General features: G+C 40.5%; 1 protein-coding gene across 1 annotated transcript in view; it reads right to left on the reverse strand.

The window, feature by feature from the left end:
* Positions 1–18,970, reverse strand: part of TTC29 (tetratricopeptide repeat domain 29) — a 161,167-nt gene that overhangs the window by 47,660 nt on the left and 94,537 nt on the right. The window contains exons 11-12 of the mRNA XM_038755243.1: positions 14,384–14,507; positions 9,214–9,445 (exon numbers count right to left, since the gene is read on the reverse strand). Coding sequence (XP_038611171.1) covers positions 9,214–9,445; positions 14,384–14,507 — 356 coding nt within the window. The remainder of the gene's footprint in view (positions 1–9,213; positions 9,446–14,383; positions 14,508–18,970) is intronic.

Below are 18,970 nucleotides of genomic sequence, written 5' to 3' on the forward strand. Positions count from 1 at the left end.
CATTGTGGGACAGGGACTGTGTCCAACTCGATTTGCTTGTATTCATCCCAGCACTTAGTACAGTGCCTGGCACATAGTAAGCACTTAACAAATACCATCATCATCATCAATAGAGATAACCAGGTACTTAGAGGCCCAAATTTCAGTTAGCAGTCCCAATACCAAACAGTATTTTAAGTACTGATTCTACAAAGCTTATTCCCACAGTGCACTGTTCGAAGTTCTTTATACTCTGAAACAGGAAACAGACTAAGAATGTGACAGTGGAACGGGTGGTCATCCCTTCCCCCTACACAACATATTTGGGTGCTTAGTCAATGGTGTGTTTTTCAAATTCCTGTGCGCAAGAATGCTGTTTAAATAAGTGCCAAAGATGGCCAGAGAAGTGAAAGAATGTAAACCATAAACCCATCATTTTTATTTGAAACAAAGGTGATCCAACTTTTAAGCTCCTTGACTGAGATGTCTAAACTCACTGCTTCCACTGCTTCTCCAATTCTCTCCTCAACCCCCTAAAATCTTGCTCCCACCCCCTTCACTCTACAGAAATGGCCAACTCTAAGGTCACCGATGATCTCTATCTTGGCAAATCTAATAGCCTCTACTTCATCCTAATCTTCTTCAACCTCTAACTGCCTTCGACATTGTGGACTACCCCCTTTCTCCTGGAAATATGATGTAATCCTGGCTTCTCTGACACTGTCCTTTCCTGATTCCTCCTATCTCTCTGAATGCTTCTTAGTTTCTGCTGACTCTCCTCCTATGCCTCCCACTCTCTAATCGGGGACCTTCAAGGCTCAGTTCTGGGTCTCCTTCTACTCTCCATCAACAAACACTTCCTTGGAGAACCTCATTCACTCCCATGGCTTCAACTACCATTTCTAAATAACCATGGCTTCAACTACCATCTCAACTACCATCTCTACCATCCTAAATCTACCTCTCTAGCCTGACCTCTTTCCTTCTTGGCAGTCTCACATTTCCTCCTGCCTTCAGAACATCTCTAACTTTATGTCCCACTGACACCTCAAACTTAACGTGCCCAAAATAGAACTGATCTTGCCACCCAAAACCTATCTTCCCCTAACTTTCCTATCACTGTAGACATCAAACAATCAATGGTATTTATTGAGCATTTACTGTGTGCAGAGCACTATACTTGGGGACTACACTTTAACAGCATTGGTAGACAGGTTCCCTGACCACAGGGAACTTACATTCTAGAGGGGAAGACAGATATTGATATAAATAAATTACAGATATGTACATAAGTACTGTGGGGCAGAGGAGTTGGGGTGGATGCCAGGTGCTCAAGTGCATAAGTGACACAGAAGTGAGGAAGAGTCAGGAAAAATAGGTCTCAACTGGGGAAGTCCTCTTGGAGGTGATGTGACCTTAATAATGCTTTGAAGGTGGGGAGAGTGGTGGTCTGGCATATATGGAGGTGTTGGTGGGGGGGAGGTTTCAGGTCAGAGGCAGAACTTGGGAAAGGGGTGAGTGGCGAGATAGAGAGATCGAGTCCCAGTGAGTAGGTTGACATTGGAGAGGTGAAGTTTGCGGGCTGAGTTGAAGTAAGAAATCAGCAAGGTAAGATGTGGAGGGCAAGGCGACTGAGTGCTTTAAATTCAATAGTAAGGACTTTCTGTAGTTTACTCTCCCAAGCACTTAGAACAGCTCTCCAAACAGTAGGTGCTCAATAAATACTACTGATTGATTGGTTGATTCCTCTCCATCCAAACCTCCTTATAATAATGATAATAATGACATTTTTATTAAGGATTTACTATGTGCAAAGCACTGTTCTAAGCGCTGGGGAGGTAACAAGGTGATCAGATTGTCCCACGTGGGGCTCACAGTCTTCATCCCCATTTTACAGATGAGGGAACTGAGGCACAGAGAGGTGAAGTGCCTTTCCCAAAGCCACACAGATGACAATTGGTGGAGCTGGGATTTGAACCCATGACCTCTGACTCCAAAGCCCACACTTTTTCCACTGAGCCACGCTGCTTCTCCTTGACTACAGCATCGGCCTCTTGGCTGACCTCCCTGCCTCTGGTCTCTCCCCTCTCCAATCCACACTTCACTGTGTTGCCTGGATCATTTTTCTGAGGAACTGTTTAGTCCATATCTCCCCACTTCTCAAAAGCCACCAATCTCTGCCCATCTACCTCCTCATCAAACAGAAATGTCTATCGGCTTTAAAACACTGAATCAGCTTTCCCACTCCTACCCTGCCTCTCTGATCTGCTACTACAACCCAATCCACATACTCCACTCTTCTAACACTAATTTACTCTCTGTACCTCAATCTCAAATATCTCACTCTCAACTCCTTGTCCAGAGCCTCAATCCTCAGTCCTGGCGTGGAATTCCCTCACTTCGTATTTGACAGTCTACCACACTCCCCACCTTCAAAACCCTCCTAAAATCACATCTCCTTCAAGAGGCCTTCCTAACAGTTTTCCCTCCCCTCTTCCTCACCTATGCCCTTGACTGAGTGGTAAAGTCTCTTCTTTGGTCATCATTGAAAGGGTCATTGTTTATTGATTATTGGTCTTGAAATCAAACTCCCTTGAATTTGCATATTTGTTTAGCAACTATTAGAATTATTATTTCAATGTTTATGAGGTCTAACATATCTCAAGGAATTGTAGTAGCCTTGGAATTTAAATAAAATAAGACATGACAACCTCTGTAGGCACAGAATCAAAACTCTCCTTAACAACTGTGTTCAGCATATTTCAAGAACATTCTCTGCTGGTATCATGAAACCCATGATGATTTAGTTTCAATTTGGTTGATATGACTTGTCCCATTCAGAACTAGAAATTAACCAGTCTCTTTCACATTTTGACTGTATAGAAGCTTAAAAAAGTCAATAAAAAGAATCCCCTAGAGCTAAAAGATACTGCTATCAAACAAGTAAAATTTAGTATTTCATATTGGTCCAACTAAGGCCAAGGCAGTTAACCTTGAGGGCATGGTGCAAGACCACCTATTTGTGCAAGGTTCTGATTGAGGAATAGAATAAAATGAGATGGGGAAAGGAAATTAAACTCATGCTAGATATAATGTGATTTCCTTATTAAAATGCTTCAGAAGTTTCAATCACAGAGAGATTAAATAAAAGGATCTCCCTCTATTTCAAATTTAAGTACTTCTGTTCTGCTTCTATGACTTCATTTAGCAGGGGTAAGACCCTAGCCCATGTGGGCAGGAGAATTTTCAAACTGAGAATGCCAGTAAAACACATTTTATCAGGCTACATGTAAATCTGTTTTCCACAGGCCGTGCATAGTAGCTCTAAAATATACCATTCTTAAAAAATACTTTGGAACTGAATTTCAAGTTTTTATCAAGAGGAGAGAAATTTTAATCTGCCTAGAACTTGAGCTGGACAGCTAGTAAAATAGTCTCATAGCAACAAATTTTGAGATTTTATCACTTGTGTGGAGGACAAGATGGAATCATTAGGCTCACTGGCTATGAAATGACTGCTCTCACAGATTGATGGAATAGCTTGCTGAGTCAGAGTTGAATGTACTCCAACTCCTTCACATTGAAATAAAGCAGGGGTGTATTGTACGTGCAGTCCTATGTAACCTAGTCTCTGTTCCATGCTTGAGGCTACCATTAGGGCCAGCTGGAGAGGCAGGAGGGCTGAAACCTGAGGATCTGGTCCACTAGTACTGATGGAGGGAAAAAGAGGCATTCACCTGACTTTTAGGGAGGGACTTCAAGGGGAGCAGCACTGACAAGGACAGTGACAGGAAGAGGGGCAGGAATAGAGGTGGGAGCAGGGATACCCAGAAGCTGAGTGGGAATTTGTACTACTCTCACATTAAAGGTCTACAAAGAAGTAGCAGTGGCTATGGGGAGGTGATCAATAATTAGCGTTTGTGATGGTGATAATGAGGGGTCTCTGAGATTTTGACAACTCAGAGACACATCTAGCACCCTGAGCAGTTTCACCAGAAAGATCATTGGAGTCACACTCTTCATCAATTAGCAAGATAAGATCACCAGTAATGAGACCTTAAGAATGCAATAAATCCATCATCCTTAATGCAACTCTCACTCTATCGTAACTTTGGTGCGACAAATGAAGAAAATAGACAATAGGAAACCCAAACAGTTAGTCTATGGTAAGCCAAAACAGGCAATTACAAGCAGAGAATGTTGAACAAACATTTAAAAGTCATAATAAAGCACTGTCTCAAGAAACATGAGCATAACAGTGAATCTTTTGTGAAACAAGATCAGGAGCTTGAGAAACAGATTTTAAAAAGAAGCACTGAAACAAGAGAATGTATAATAACAGAGGAGCATCTTTACAGGCACACAGTGTGGAAAGAAGTATTGGTCATGCTTGGTCTTTTAAAATACCTTTAAAATTAAATTTTATGTGAAATTATTGAATATTTGTTATGGGAGATGATTTTATTTTTGGAAAAATGCAAGTGTTTAAATATAGCTCCTCCATTCCACTCTATGAAATGCTTTTTGGGGCATATTATATATTCACATTTTTCAGAGGCGGAAAAGTGAAATACAGCTATAGACTTGATCTAAAAAACATGGGGAATTGAGGTATTTATTATCCAGGTATCTTTTTATTATTTGGCAATTGTATCTCTTAATCCAGGGAGACATATAAAAAGGATATGGGACAGGCACATAAGGTTCTTAAAACTAATTTTAGGGTAAAATACTGACTACAACTTTCCCTTTGCTCATAAGTCAGTGGAGAACTCTGCTATGGAGTCCTAAGTGCCAGTGTAAGGTTGTCATGAAGCTGGTTGGGAAGGGTAAGGAGGGAATGGGTGGATGTTTCTGGTGACGGCTAGAGTGTAGCAGATACCGTATGTTTGAGACATGCATGGTCAGGAGATGTGCTTGGTGGTAGCAGCATGGGCTGCTCTCTACCTCTATCAGGGAATAAGGGAAGAATGAAAGTATTCCAAAGGTCTAAGGGGCTTAAGTGAAGCTAACTTGTTCCATTCTTCAAAAGGCTGGGATTTCCAAGTAACAAAAGTAAGCAATGGACTGTGGGGATTGAGACTAGTGCATCTTTATAGACTTTAATGCGGTAGCAACAACTGCTTTGACAAATAATGGAAATATTTTCTGAAAGACAAACTCCTAGGTATTACTATTCCCTATAAAAATGTAAAAACCTGAATTATTTATGTTGCTAGAAAATCCTTATCTGTCTGATCATTTTTATGGGAAATAATGATATCACAGCTACCCAGATACTCAGTATTTTCAACCATCCCATAGATTCAGGATTTATGGACTTGTTTTCACTGAACATCTGGAATTCCAAAGTGTGATTTCATTTCTCAACAATGAGGAAGGTCATTAAAGGCATGTTGTTGGTATGAAGATTAGCAACAAAATTGGTTTCTTGTGGGCAAGAATTGTGTTTACCAACTCTATTGTCCTTTCCCAAGTGCTTAGTACACAATAAGCAGTCAATAAATACCTTTAACAGTAAGCCTTTAAATGAATATAACTACATTTCTAGGTTTACATCCCTATTAACATTAATGAAGAGAGCTATGACTTCACTGAGTGCTACTATTTCAGCATATCTGCAGTTTCCAAAAGAAAACTTCCAAAAGAAGTTCATATTTGTCCCGGGTTGTAGGCAAAATAGTTCCAATGGAAGACAATAACTATATTCTAGGGAAGTCTAGAGTGGGACTTGGATGGAAGGCTTTTATGTCCTCAGAACTCATAGATTTTGCTGCTTTCAATTTGTGCTTCTTTACTGGCCAGGTCAAATATGAATTTCCTTCTATTTCTACACATAAAAAGGTAGTATTTTTTTCAAGGAAGAACAGGATATTTTAGAATTCTGAAAGTTGCTTGGGATAAAAGGCAAGGCTCAGTATTTGCTATGAACCCTGTAAAAGATATAAAGATGACAGATGATTAGTAAGGCCTTGTTTCTCTAGTTTGTGTTTGGATACAAGCAAAGAGGAGCCACGTTGTCCCAGGTACTGTACTTTCCCAAGCGCTTAGCACAGTAAGCACTCAATAGATCCTACTTGATTAGAAAAGTGAGCTTACTGGGTTATTTTCAGAAAACCATCCTTGCTCTGATGAAAGAGACAGTGCAAGACACAGATTTTATATGTGTCTTTATGGTTCTGGGATACCCTTTACATAGGTGGGCTCCATAGCAAGTCCTCAAGCCTTCAGCTCTGTACCGCAGTGAAGATGAAGGAACAGTATTTCAGTATTTTACTTGTACATATTTACTATTCTATTTATTTTATTTTGTTAATATGTTTTGTTGTCTGTCTCCCCCTTCTAGACTGTGAGCCCATTGTTGGGTAGGGATCGTCTCTATACGTTGAGAAGCAGCGTGGCTCACCGGAAAGAGCCCAGGTTTTGGAGTCAGAGGTCATGGGTTCAAATCCCAGCTCCACCACTTGTCAGCCGTGTGACTTTGGGCAAGTCACTTCACTTCTCTGGGCCTCAGTTACCTCATCTGTAAAATGGGGATCCAGACTGTGAGCACCCCCGTGGGACAACCTGATCACCTTGTATCCTCCCCAGCACTTATAACAGTGCTTTGCACATAGTAAGAGCTTAACAAATGCCATTATTATTATTATTATTATTATTAGTGGCAAATCATTGGTCTATTGTATCTAGAGACTTGTGTTCTCCCTGATTTCTTTCATTTTGGGACTATGTTCAGTTGCTTAGAAGAATATTGCCTTCTAAGTGAGGTAATGATTTGTTTGGAGGATGGAAGTCTCAGAGGTGGGGGATAACTGAACAGCATTTATAATGCATTTTTCAAAACTTTGATCTGCCTTTTTCCAAATACATGGGGAGCTCTCCATAGAAAGCTTTTAGATATGTATTTGCACCAAAAGAAAACCTGGAAGTTTCAAGAGACACTCAGATTGTTCAGTAGCATATTTAGATGCATATTTTATTGATTTTATTAGCACACAACTAATTATTGTTGACTGGAGTTGTTTTACTAGTTTTCTCTTTTCTATGTGGTAGAGGAAAGACAATCAAAAAACAATTTGAACTTGTAAATCTTTTTATCTTTTCTGAAGGGAAAGTTTAAGGAATTGGGTTGCATGCCTAGAGAAAAGAAAGTTAACTAAATAATTCTTCAAAATGGGTTTTTTATGAGGATGTTAAGTTGCTTTTCATGCCTGCAATGCTGAATAAGAGGAAACAGACTGAAACTGAAGCACTGAAATTTGAGGTTTCATGTTAAAAACCTTCTCTCAGGTTGGTAAACAAGTTTAACGAGGGAGGTTGAGGGATCTCTCTACTGTATAATTACCACTGAAAGACAAATGGATTCAAAAGATCATCTGTCCTTAACCTTATTTTTGTGCATATCTACACTCAACAGTGGAGCACAGAAGAATATCTGTTCCTGTCTTTTGACTTTTAGGGGTATGAGAAAGTTAACATTGCAACATAATTCTCATTCCTTTTTGTAGTTTAAATTTTGACCATATTCTCCTTTTTTATGTTATTTGTTGAACTCTTACTATGTGCCAGACACTGTATTAAGCACTACGGTAGATATAAGCTAGTCATGTTGGACAGTCCAAGTCCCACATGGGGCTAACAGTCAATCTCTGTTTTACAGATAAGGTAACTGAGGCACAGAAAGGTTAAGTGACTTGTCCAAGTTCACACAGCAGCCAAGTGATGGAGCCAGGATTCAAACTCAGGTCCTTCTGACTCCCAAGCTCATGCTCTAAGCCACACTGCTTTTCCTCCACATCTTTCATCATAACAAATAACCAAGTAGAGATTTGAATTTTATCTGCTGCCCTATGTAGCCATATTAAGTAATAATAATGATAATTATTATATTATTATTATAGTATTTGTTAAGTGCTTACTATGTGCCAGGCACTCTTCTAAGTGCTGGGGTAGATACAAGCAAATCGGGTTGGGCACAGTCCTGTCCCACATGGGGCTCATGGTCTCATTCCCTGTTTTACAGATGAGGTAACTGAGGCACAGAAGTGAAGTAACTTGCCGAAGGTCACACAGCAGACAAGTGGCAGAACCAGGATTAAAACCCTTGACCTTCTGGCTCCCAGTCCTGTGCTTTATCTACTATGCCATGCTACTTCTCAAGAATACTGAACCATCCAGAAGATGAGTAGCAAAGGGAGGGAGAAGAAAAAAAAAGTTATGCTTCATCAACAGCTAAGATATTCAGCACCTAATTCAGAGTTGACTGTATCTGAATTGATAATTCATGAAGGATCCAAGTAAATTATTCTCTTAAAAATGGTCAACTAACATATTCTTACTAAAATGGACATAACAAATTAATAGAGTAGGTTGCAAAAGTTATTGATAATGATGATGATATCGATGATGTATACACACAATTTAATCTATTTTTTTTTGTAGGATTTGGGGTCTGTCCTATTCCTCTTACTATGCTTTTATCTGGACTGTGTAATAGCTTCTGTTCCAAGATGACAAAGTTACATTGAGCTCTTCTGCTTGCAGCAGAAATGTTACCATAGAAGTTTCAAAGGGGGAGTGTGCCTTCCTGCACACCTAACACTGGTCACTGGGGAGAATGATGGCAAATATATGGTATTATTTGGTTTATTTGTTTTTCCCTCATCCTAGAGCGAGTCCTTTATCTGTATTAGCACATGGTTCTCCCACCTGACTAAAGCCATTATCGAGAAATGAGGCTGGTATTAAAAAGAAAACCAAAAAAACCCCTTTGGTCTCTGAATTTACATGGTCATATGTGCTAAGTAAAAATGACTGGAAAAATGACTTCCTTTTCTTTAGAAGGGATATTCCTGTAATGTCTCTTCTGGACTATCAAATTTGTGTTCTTGGAAGAAGAGGCTAGATATTGAGGAGGCTTAAAAAGCTGCTCTTATGATTCAAGTGAAGCATCACTATTGGTGGGTGGCTGTGATAATTTGCAAAAATACCCTGGGAATGTTGCGCTCAGCATTTTAAACAGGTCACAGTGATCATTATGATCCATTTTTCTGTGTTTCCTTTAGACCCTTTAAATCAATTAATATCCCACCAAAAGGGAATCCAACCCTTGTGGAGTACAAGGGTTATCCAAATAAGATTAAACTCAGCAAATAATGTAATAAAACTATACAAGAAAAATGACTTAACCATTAGACGATATGGCACTAATATGTTTCCGAGCCAATGTCTTACCATCTGTAACAGGGTCAGCAGGCAGGTCACTTCTCTTCTCCTTCCATTGCAGTAGGTACTCAAGGCTGATATGATCTTTAGGCTCTACGTAACGGTTAAATGTTGCCATCATCTGATGAGCTTTCGCAATGCCAAAATTAACTTTAATTTCATCCACCAGAGATGGGATTCTTAAGTTCTCTGTTGTATCAAAAGCTTTCTTGTAAGATTCACAGGCTTTGTCATAGAATCCCTAAGAATAAAAGGGAAAGATTTTAAACCTTTTTTCATGTTTACTATTCTATTTATTTTATTAATATGTTTTGTTTTGTTGTTTGTCTCCCCCTTCTAGACTGTGAGCCCGCTGTTGGGTAGGGACTGTCTCTATATGTTGCCAACTTGTACTTCCCAAGCGCTTAGTACAGTGCTCTGCACACAGTAAGCACTCAATAAATACGACTGAATGAATGAATGAATAATGGTTTGGCATTCTCCCTCGTGGTGGATAGGCCCCTGATCATTCAGCTCCGTGAGACCAAAGCTTCTTGTGCAAGCCCGCCTTCAGAAGAAATCACATTTTAAAAATACAATTTCTATTGTCCCTCACCACTTTGATGCCCGAGGATGTTTGAAACACAGAATTGAGATTAGCAGAGTAGAGATTAGACTTCTTCCTGTCTCCCTCTTCTGGCCTAAAATAGAGGCTTGGCTCTGCTATTTTTAGGATGATGCAAATAATTCACTTGCCAGTGGAGCGTGCTGGTAGCTGCCCTACGAAGCAAAAGCCCTGCTGTTGGGGCAGTGGAAAGAGCACTGCTCTGTGAATCAGGAGACCTGAGTTCTAGTCCCTGTTCTTTGGGCTGAGGTTATGCCATCAGTGGCAAAGGTTTCCAACTGACCATCTCTAACTATCTAGAGTTAATAATAATGAATAATTATAGTATTTCTTAAGTGCTTACTAGGTACCAGACACTGTACTAAGCACTGAAGTTGATACAAGCAAATTGGGTTGGACACAGTCCCTATTCCACGTGGGGCTCATAGTCTCAATCCCCATTTTACAGATGAGGTGACTGAGGCACAGAGAAAATGAAGTGATTTTCCCAAGGTCACACAGCAGGCAAGTGGTAGAGCCAGCTGTTCTGCAAGGTGGAAAGATCTAGCAAGAATCCTGAAAAACAGCTGGTCAATGCTGTTGCAGCAGCTCTCGGGCAACTGCCTTCCTAGCCATGGCACTGTAGGTTGGCTCCAAGGTTGTAGTTATGTCGACCATAACTGGGTCATACATGTAAAAAAAATCCCAAATCCTCCAGCTGCTCTTCGCTATGCACTACACTGTTGCACTCATGGCCCTAATGGGGATGTGAGCATCATGGATAAGACAGCTCGAGTGGCTGGGCACAAATCACCATCACTATAACCAATTCCTTTATATTTGCTGCCAGTCCTGAAGTCTCAGGCTCAGTCCATCCATTGTTTTCATTTGGAGACTCCATCACAAGTCAAAATCCCTGTTCTCATGGCTACCCACTCAAGGATGTAAGTAAACATCAACTTATACTGGAAGGCGGGGCGAGGCCAAATCACTTAAAGTCCTTCCCCCATCTCCTTGCTTCCTCCCACCCACACACTTCCCCCCAGCATAGGCACCCTGAATGCTCCCAGTAGGCTTAGGGGTTCCTGTTTGAGAGTTGGAAAACACTCCTTATCAAATTCAAAGTCACTAATTCAAGGCAGATGAAATCTCTGATTCATTGAATTTGACTGGAAAGTAGCCTCTACCTGTCTTACCTAATTAATCAAGAAGTCCTAAGCTAGCTGTACCTTTGCTGGTATATGAGGCTTGAGGGAGCATGGATCTCTGCCTCCGCCTACTCTCCCTCTGAGCTGTCCTGGCCACTTAACTTTGTGGCCAAGTAAGGGGTGGAGGGCAGTGTCCTGGGTATGCAGGTTTGCAGTGGAAGCAAAGTCTGAGGTCAGTTGTGTTGGAGCTGTGCAGCCGGGTTCCGGGAGAACAGACCAGAAGGAGCAGGAGGAGCAGAGACTGAAGCAGAGGGATGGGAGGGGTGAATTTGGGGTGCAGAAAGCCAATAGAAGAGAAGAAGAGGGGGCATTCTGGGGAGCCCTGTTGCTTCTCTGAGAAAGCAACAGCACAGCCGGCAGCCCACTCGCTGCCTGGTACAATTGCAGTTTGGGCCTGTACTATGGCCTTGGATGGTGGTTTGGTGCTGCATTATGCCCTAGTCTGCTCCTCTGTACACAAATCAGTGTTGAGAGGCAGCCTGGCCCCCGAGTTACTGTGAAGTCCCTAGTCCAGGGTGCCTCACTCAAAGATGGGAGAAAAAAAAGAGCCTTCATTTTGAAATAATTTTTTAATGGTATTTGTTATGCATTTATTATTTTGTTATGCACTTATGATGTGTTAGGCACTGTACTAAGTGCTGGGGTAGATACAAGCTAATCAGGTTGGATGCAGTCCATGTCCCACGTGAGGCTCAATTCTTAATCCCCATTTTCAGATGCGGTAAATGAGGCATGGAGAGGTTAAGTGAATTGCCCAAGGTCACAAAGCAGACAAGTGGCAGAGGTGGGATTAGAACTCAGGTCCTTCTGGCTCCCACACCTATGTTCTATCCCCCTGGGCCACGCTGTTTCTCATAATTCAAAAGTGAATGAGGCCCCTGCTACTTCTTTGACTGGTGACCTGTTCTAGACCATTATGGATTACTTCCATCAGTGTGCTGACTCCCCCCTGGCAATCCAGTAGTGCACACTTACACAGATTAGCTCTAGCTCAAGAGAAAGAAGGGACAACGTTTCTCCGCTACAGTGTCCATCTTCACTGGTTTTTCACTTCTGTTTACATAGGCTGGATATCTCACTTGAGAAAATGGGAGGAGTGTGGTAGATGTAAATCTACCTTGGTATTGCATTTTAGGGATGACAAAGACAAGCCAGTTTGATATCTTTTATCTGAATACACATGAAGAATGCTAATAAATCCAAATGTCAAGGCACAAACAAGCTCTGCCACTTATCTGCTGTGTGACCTTCGGCAAGACAATTCGCTTCTCTGTGTCTCAATTACCCCATCTGGAAAATGGGGATGAGGACTGTGAGCACCATGTGGAAAGGGGACTGTGTCCAACCCAATTTGCTTGTATCCATCCCAGTGCTTAGAACAGTGCCTGGAACATAGTAAGCACTTAAATATCACAGCTATTATTTTTATTTTTATTATTATTATTCACCAGCCCAGTTCAGCGCTCAGTAGGTAGTGAGCATTCAATATTCGCTGTTTACAATTTTGACCCAATTAGCAAGAAATTTACATGAAAGCACCCAACCTATCTGCGATGTTTAACCCAATGAGCAACAGGATTCGGTGAAATATTGACTGGTACTTTTAGAAGTTACTGAGGGGGATGATTTGGGATGCCAAATGATCAATTCTCACTTAAATGTGCAATTGAAAGTGAAGGACCACCAACACTGGTCCAAAGGCAGATCAATCAACGGTATTTATTAAGTGCTTACTGTGTGCAGAGCAATGTACTAAGCACTTGGGAGAGTACAGTTCCAGAGAGTTGGTAGATACGTTCCCTGCCTATCATGAGCCTATCACTTCTAGACTGTGAGCCCATTGTTGGGTAGGGTCCATCTCTATATGTTGCCAACTTGTACTTCCTAAGTGCTTAGTACAGTGCTCTGCACACAGTAAGCACTCAATAAATACGATTGAATGAATGAGCTTACAGTCTAGAGATGTCCTGCAGAAAGCTAATAAGCAAACTCTCACACGTGGTTCTGTCTGCCACATTCTTCGTTTGCCAGATGCCCATGACCCTAGTGCTACCTGCCACTTCTAACTGATTTTTGCAAAACTGGGTGGTGGTTTCTTTATATGTTCATGCAGGAATTTGGAGGAAACTATAAAAACTGAGGAATGATGGATAAGCCTCGGTTCTGGGACTTCAGGACCGAGAACCTGAGTAGAGGAGTTGAGAACAATGATGGTGACTTGTGCAGTGCCCCATGCTTTCTAGTTCATCCCAGGCATGTTACCAAAGGGAGGTTGAGTGTAGTGAGCAAGTAGCCAGATGGAGGGGCTGCACATTGCATAGCCACGTGGCTCAGTGGAAAGAGCACGGGCTTTGGAGTCAGAAGTCATGGGTTCGAATCCCAGCTCTGCCACTTGTCAGCTGTGGGACCTTGGGCAAGTCACTTAACTTCTCTGGGCCTCAACTGCCTCATCTGAAATTGGGATTAAGACTGTAAGCCCCACGTGGGACAACCTGATCACCTTGTACTCCCCCCACCGCCGCTTAGCACGTAGTAAATGCTTAACAAATACCATCATCATCATCATCTTTCCCACCTTAACGAGATGAAGGCAGAATCGGGACTAGAACCAAATCGTTTGATTTCCATGGTAGTTGAACAGGGTTCAGCTATTTAATAATAGAGGGATGAAGAGAACAGAACATATGGATACTACTAATAGAGAGATCAAGATCTGACAAAAACTCATTGCAAAATGCTGTGATCTCACAGGACCAATATAAAGGCACATTTCTCTACAGATAGAATGAAAAGCATTAGCTATAAGCCTTGAGGAAAAAATAAAGACTGATCCCAGGCTGAAATTCTTCGTATATATTGTTATATTATGTTTCAAAAGACATACTATTGCTGAACGTCCCTTAAGATTATGGAAAAGAAAGTAATGCCCTCCATTCACTCTTCAAGGAGGAATAATCTTATGGCTGTAAACAAACGGAATGTGACTGACAGGAATTATGCACCTCTCAGCATTATACACCTAATACTACAGTCGGGTGTGTACAGTGCCATAAATCATACTACATTTCAACAACTAAGTGCTACAAGGCACTTAAAAATCCCAAGAGCAAATTTCTGAATTTCCAATCCCACTATTTTAAATATGATATGTAGCCCAGCTCATATTTGAGGTGTGACAAAATCAGTACACTAATTTATTTTCATTATGAATTTGCATCTCAAAACAAAACTTTTGAGTAGGACAGGAATAAGGTAGTAAGAGAAGACCTAGTTTTCTATGCATTCCTCATTACTGGAAGATGGAGAAGAAGAAGAAACCAAACTTTTACTTCTGCCGGGAAAGTTCAGCATTAGCCTATAGTGCAGTATAAATAACCAGGTCACTCACTTGTGCACTGTAAATATCGCCGATCATTGTACATCCTTCCACTACACTTTGGCACTCGTTATTGCTTTCTGCGATTTTCACATATTTTTCCAAGTAATCGAGTGCTTCAGTCAACTTTCCTTGGCTGGAAATAAATAAAACAGAAGGTGATTCAAGTATCCACATGCAAAAACTGAAAAAATTGTTCAGGGCTATAGTAGTTTGCACAGTAGATCTTCCTGGAACAGTGGATGCCACAAGTGAGTAGATAGGCAGCCGTGGGGCTATGCAGATTCTCGGTCCTGATGTCTCAGAATTGAGGCTCACTGTTCACTCTTGATGGGAAACTCTAACATCATCACATTGCTAAATGCAAGCAAGAAATTAATGCTCAAAATTCACTCATGGCCAAAGAGATCATAGCAAACTGCTGATTCTTGTGTCACACTGTATATCGTGTCATTTTCTGAAGTCAAATTAGAAGGGTGTATTTATTGAACACTTACTATGTACAGAGCACTGTACTGTACTAAGTGCTTGGGAGAGTACAATACAACAATAAACAGACACCTTCCCTGCCCACAGCGAGCTTAACACTGTAAAGTATGGTATCTTAGTATTTGTGAGTGATTGATATATGCTTGACATTTATGAGTTTCGGTATACCTATATCTATATATATTTTAATAGGTCCAAATAACTAACATATGGTACTTTTAACCATTAATAATAATAATAATAATAATGGCATTTATTAAGCGCTATGTGCAAAGCACTGTTCTAAGCACTGGGGAGGTTACAAGGTGATCAGGTTGTCCCACGGGGGGCTCACAGACTTCATCTCCATTTTACAGATGAGGTCACTGAGGCCCAGAGAAGTGAAGTGACTTGCCCAAAGTCACCCAGCTGACAGTTGGCAGAGCCGGGATTCAAACCCATGACTTCTGACTCCAAAGCCTGGGCTCTTTCCACGGAGCCACGCTGCTAATGGTATTTGTTAAGCGCTTACTATGTGCCAAGCGTTTCTCTAAGCTCTGGGGTGGATACGAGGTATTTAGGTTGCCCCACGTGGGGCTCACAGTCTTAATCCCTATTTTTCAGATGAGGTAACCAATCAATCAATCATATTTATTGGGCACTTACTGTGTGCAGAGCACTGTACTAAGTGCTCCACAGGTCCCCTCAATAAAACTTTATATAGGGTAGCTTTCATCAAAGGCTCCACCCAGAGTGGTCCATCATGATATTTTTTTTTCTATGCCAGCCTCTATTTGAGCTCAGGAACTGCCACCCAATCTGTCATTCTACAGGACAAAGCTGATACTACTGTTTACCCTGATAGTTCTTGTAGACCCTTGCCATAGTCCCAGGTCTCTAGCTCCCATTTCTCAGACTTGTCTGCTTTTGCTTCTCCTGGGGTGACAGAAAATGAACCCCAAGTGACAGCACAGGAAAGCAATAATGCATAGTAAAGCAGAACAAGACTTCAGAACATTATTGCAGCTCTAGACAGGAACTACAACCACCAACTTACCTAAAGTCCCTATTCCCCTCTTAAAATGGCCCAGCAATTAAAAAAAAAATCTTGAGGGCCTGAATTCTAATTGGGCACTGCAACTGTCCAAAGCACTTGATGTCAAGAAAGGTGTATATATTGGTTATAAAAGAAAGGAGTATCCAAGAAAAAAAGAATACCAGAAAAATTCTTCATTAACCTAAGTGTGATGGACTCTTTAAATGCAATTACTTTAGAGTCTCTTCTAAGCTTATTTGCTTCCCCAAATAGACTATTTGGTATGCAAATGAATTTTAGACTTCCTGCAAGATTTTTGTGAGAAGAAAAGAGAAGCTGGCAATGCATTTGGTTAAGAAAAAACAGAATTTATAGACAATCACAGTTTTGAATAAGTAATAAGTAATAGACTGTCTACCTGGGCTGACATCTACAAGTGATGTAGACCTCAAAATTCAGTTTGGTTTCCATTGTCTGGATATTTTAGACTGAAAAAATATCTTGCACTACCTTTATCTGTATCTTCAATAGATGAAAATCATAGGTTGAGTTGCTGCTTTGAATTTCATTAGAATTTCATTTATTATGTACAATACCAGTCAGAACTCAATGTTCTAACCATAACTTAATAGCCAGAAGAACTCATTTTTCAGATGTTGAAGACATGGGACAAAATGAGCATATATCTAGGTAGGTTGAAAAAAGTACATTTTACTCTCAATCTGGCTATTTTCAGTAGAACTGTTTTTGACATGAGAAACCTAGACAGTTGGGTCAAACGTTTATTTTTAGATCTAAATTATTTGGATAATGTGCTGGTGAAGACCCAGGTAAGGAGAATGTGCATCAATTAAGTACATGCACATTGTAAGTACTCAATAAATACCACTGATGAATAATAATGAAGAGCAAATTTAGAAATAATACTAAGATAAATATTTTTAAGTTAAATCCTCACAAGACTTCATAGGCATTCCAATACCCAGAAATTACCTGGGACTTGATAGAGATAAAAGATGCAACAGAAATAAGAGATTAATGATTGATAATATACTTAATAAACATAAATGCATGGTTCTATATCTAGCAAAGTTTTTAACATGTCATCTGGCACATAATAAACACATTCTGCCATTCCCTGCTTCCAAACTTGAAATTTTACAATAAATTTAGAAATAAATTTGCCATTCGAAAGGAAAAAAACAAGCATTCTCACACAAAAAATGCTGAAGATTACTTATATAAGGTGAAGGACAGGGTTAAAGTGTTAGACAAATATTATAATTCCAGATTTCTATATGCAGTGCACAGGTGCAACTTGAACGGCATATAATATGGTATAATCATTAAATTCATTCAACCAGGCCTTAGAGAGTTAAAAACATATATTCTGAGGAAAAGGACTCTTCGGTCCAAAGGATGAGAATGAAGCAGTTCAGAATATTTGTGTATCAAGGTGATTCCAGTTTCCAACAGGGAAAACAGGACTGTTAACGCCCACATCCCCTGACAACTGTCCAATTATGTATATCACACTTGGCCTACTGTTTGCAGTAGAAGTAATCAATAAAGGATGTGGTTGAGTGAACATAGATTTTGGTTGAACCAATGCATGAAAACTTAATCATTTACTCAGAGAGAAGAAATCAAATAGAGCAGAGATGAAACAGCCGCTAAGGGGTTTGTTGATTGTGCCACCAAGTTTGTGGGCTACAGATGAAAGTAATAAGGCAAATGGAATCAGTGACAGGAGAAAATGTAAAAAAGCCTTTCTTAATTTCATGAATGGAAATATTTTGATGTATTTTGGTCAGTTTTAGGAAATTTCATATCAAAATCCTCTTGTCCCTCTAAAAAGAAAAAGTGAAAATTATTAGGGCATGTCATTTCTCTCAAGCAAAAATTAATTTCGCTTATAACAGAAAGGTAGATTTCACAGCTGAAACAGCATATTAACTAATCAAATAAGCTCTACTGTAGAAGATGTCTGTGTATAATATATTATATATGACTCACACCTGACTATTGGGAAAATTTATAACTAGACTGGACAAAACACAGAGGTGGATTAGTTGTGGCCATCCCATCTTTACAATCCCTTACAGCTGTGGTTTTTCAAAATCCTCTCATAAAGTTCCCTGGCTGTATTTATACTGGCAAAGTGAATGGGGAGGTAATACTACTTCTAATCATAATGATACTTATTAAGTGCTTATTGTGTGTCAAGCACTGTTCTAGGTGCTGGCGAGGATACGTATTCATCAGGTTGGACACAGTCCCTATCTTATACGGGGCTCACAGTCTGAGTAGGAGGAGGGAACAGGTACTGAATCCCCACTTTAGAGATAAAGAAACTGAGGCACGGAGAAGTTAAGTGACATGTCAGCAGGCAAGTGATGGAGCTGGAATTAGAACCCAGGTCTCCTGATTCCCAGATCTGTGCTGTATTCACCAGACCACACTGGCACAAATATATAGATAATTCTGAAAAATAATGACTTTAACAGGAAGTATCCATGATTGCTTTGTATACAAATAAGTTTCTGCTCATTTCTCCACTTCATTTTTCGAGACTAGCTGGTAGTAGAGAGCAGTTTTGTTCATTCTGGAATTCCCATTGTAAAGAAATTCCATCAGTGGATTTGGTAAAACTTATACTGGACCTTTATCAATCATGTTAGTCCTACATGCCCTTTTCAGCAGACAGTTCCACATTAGTCATGGAGTCAGAAGGGACAGTCCTGACTCCTCATGCCTAACGGACACCCACAGTGGATTTATCGTATAAATGCCGGAGCAATTCACAGAAACATGCCCCAGTACTGCCTTCAAGTCTGCCAAAGATGTCTTGATGGTGGTACACTGGCTTGACTGAAAACAAGCATCCCATGGTTTTCCAACCTCCATTCCTGGGTCCCCATATTTCTCTCAGTCCAACGGTCTTCAAGACAGTTCCCAGAGCCCAGCCAATCTGATGACAGAATAGGAGAGGAAGAGAGCAGGACTGCTAGTCCCCCCAGGCATGAGCCCTAACTGCAGCATATTACTTGGAGAAACTAGAATTGTGTACCATGGACCTGCTGCCATTTCTACAT

The sequence above is a fragment of the Tachyglossus aculeatus genome, chromosome 12, assembly GCF_015852505.1.
Source record: "Tachyglossus aculeatus isolate mTacAcu1 chromosome 12, mTacAcu1.pri, whole genome shotgun sequence".
NCBI lineage: Eukaryota > Metazoa > Chordata > Mammalia > Monotremata > Tachyglossidae > Tachyglossus > Tachyglossus aculeatus.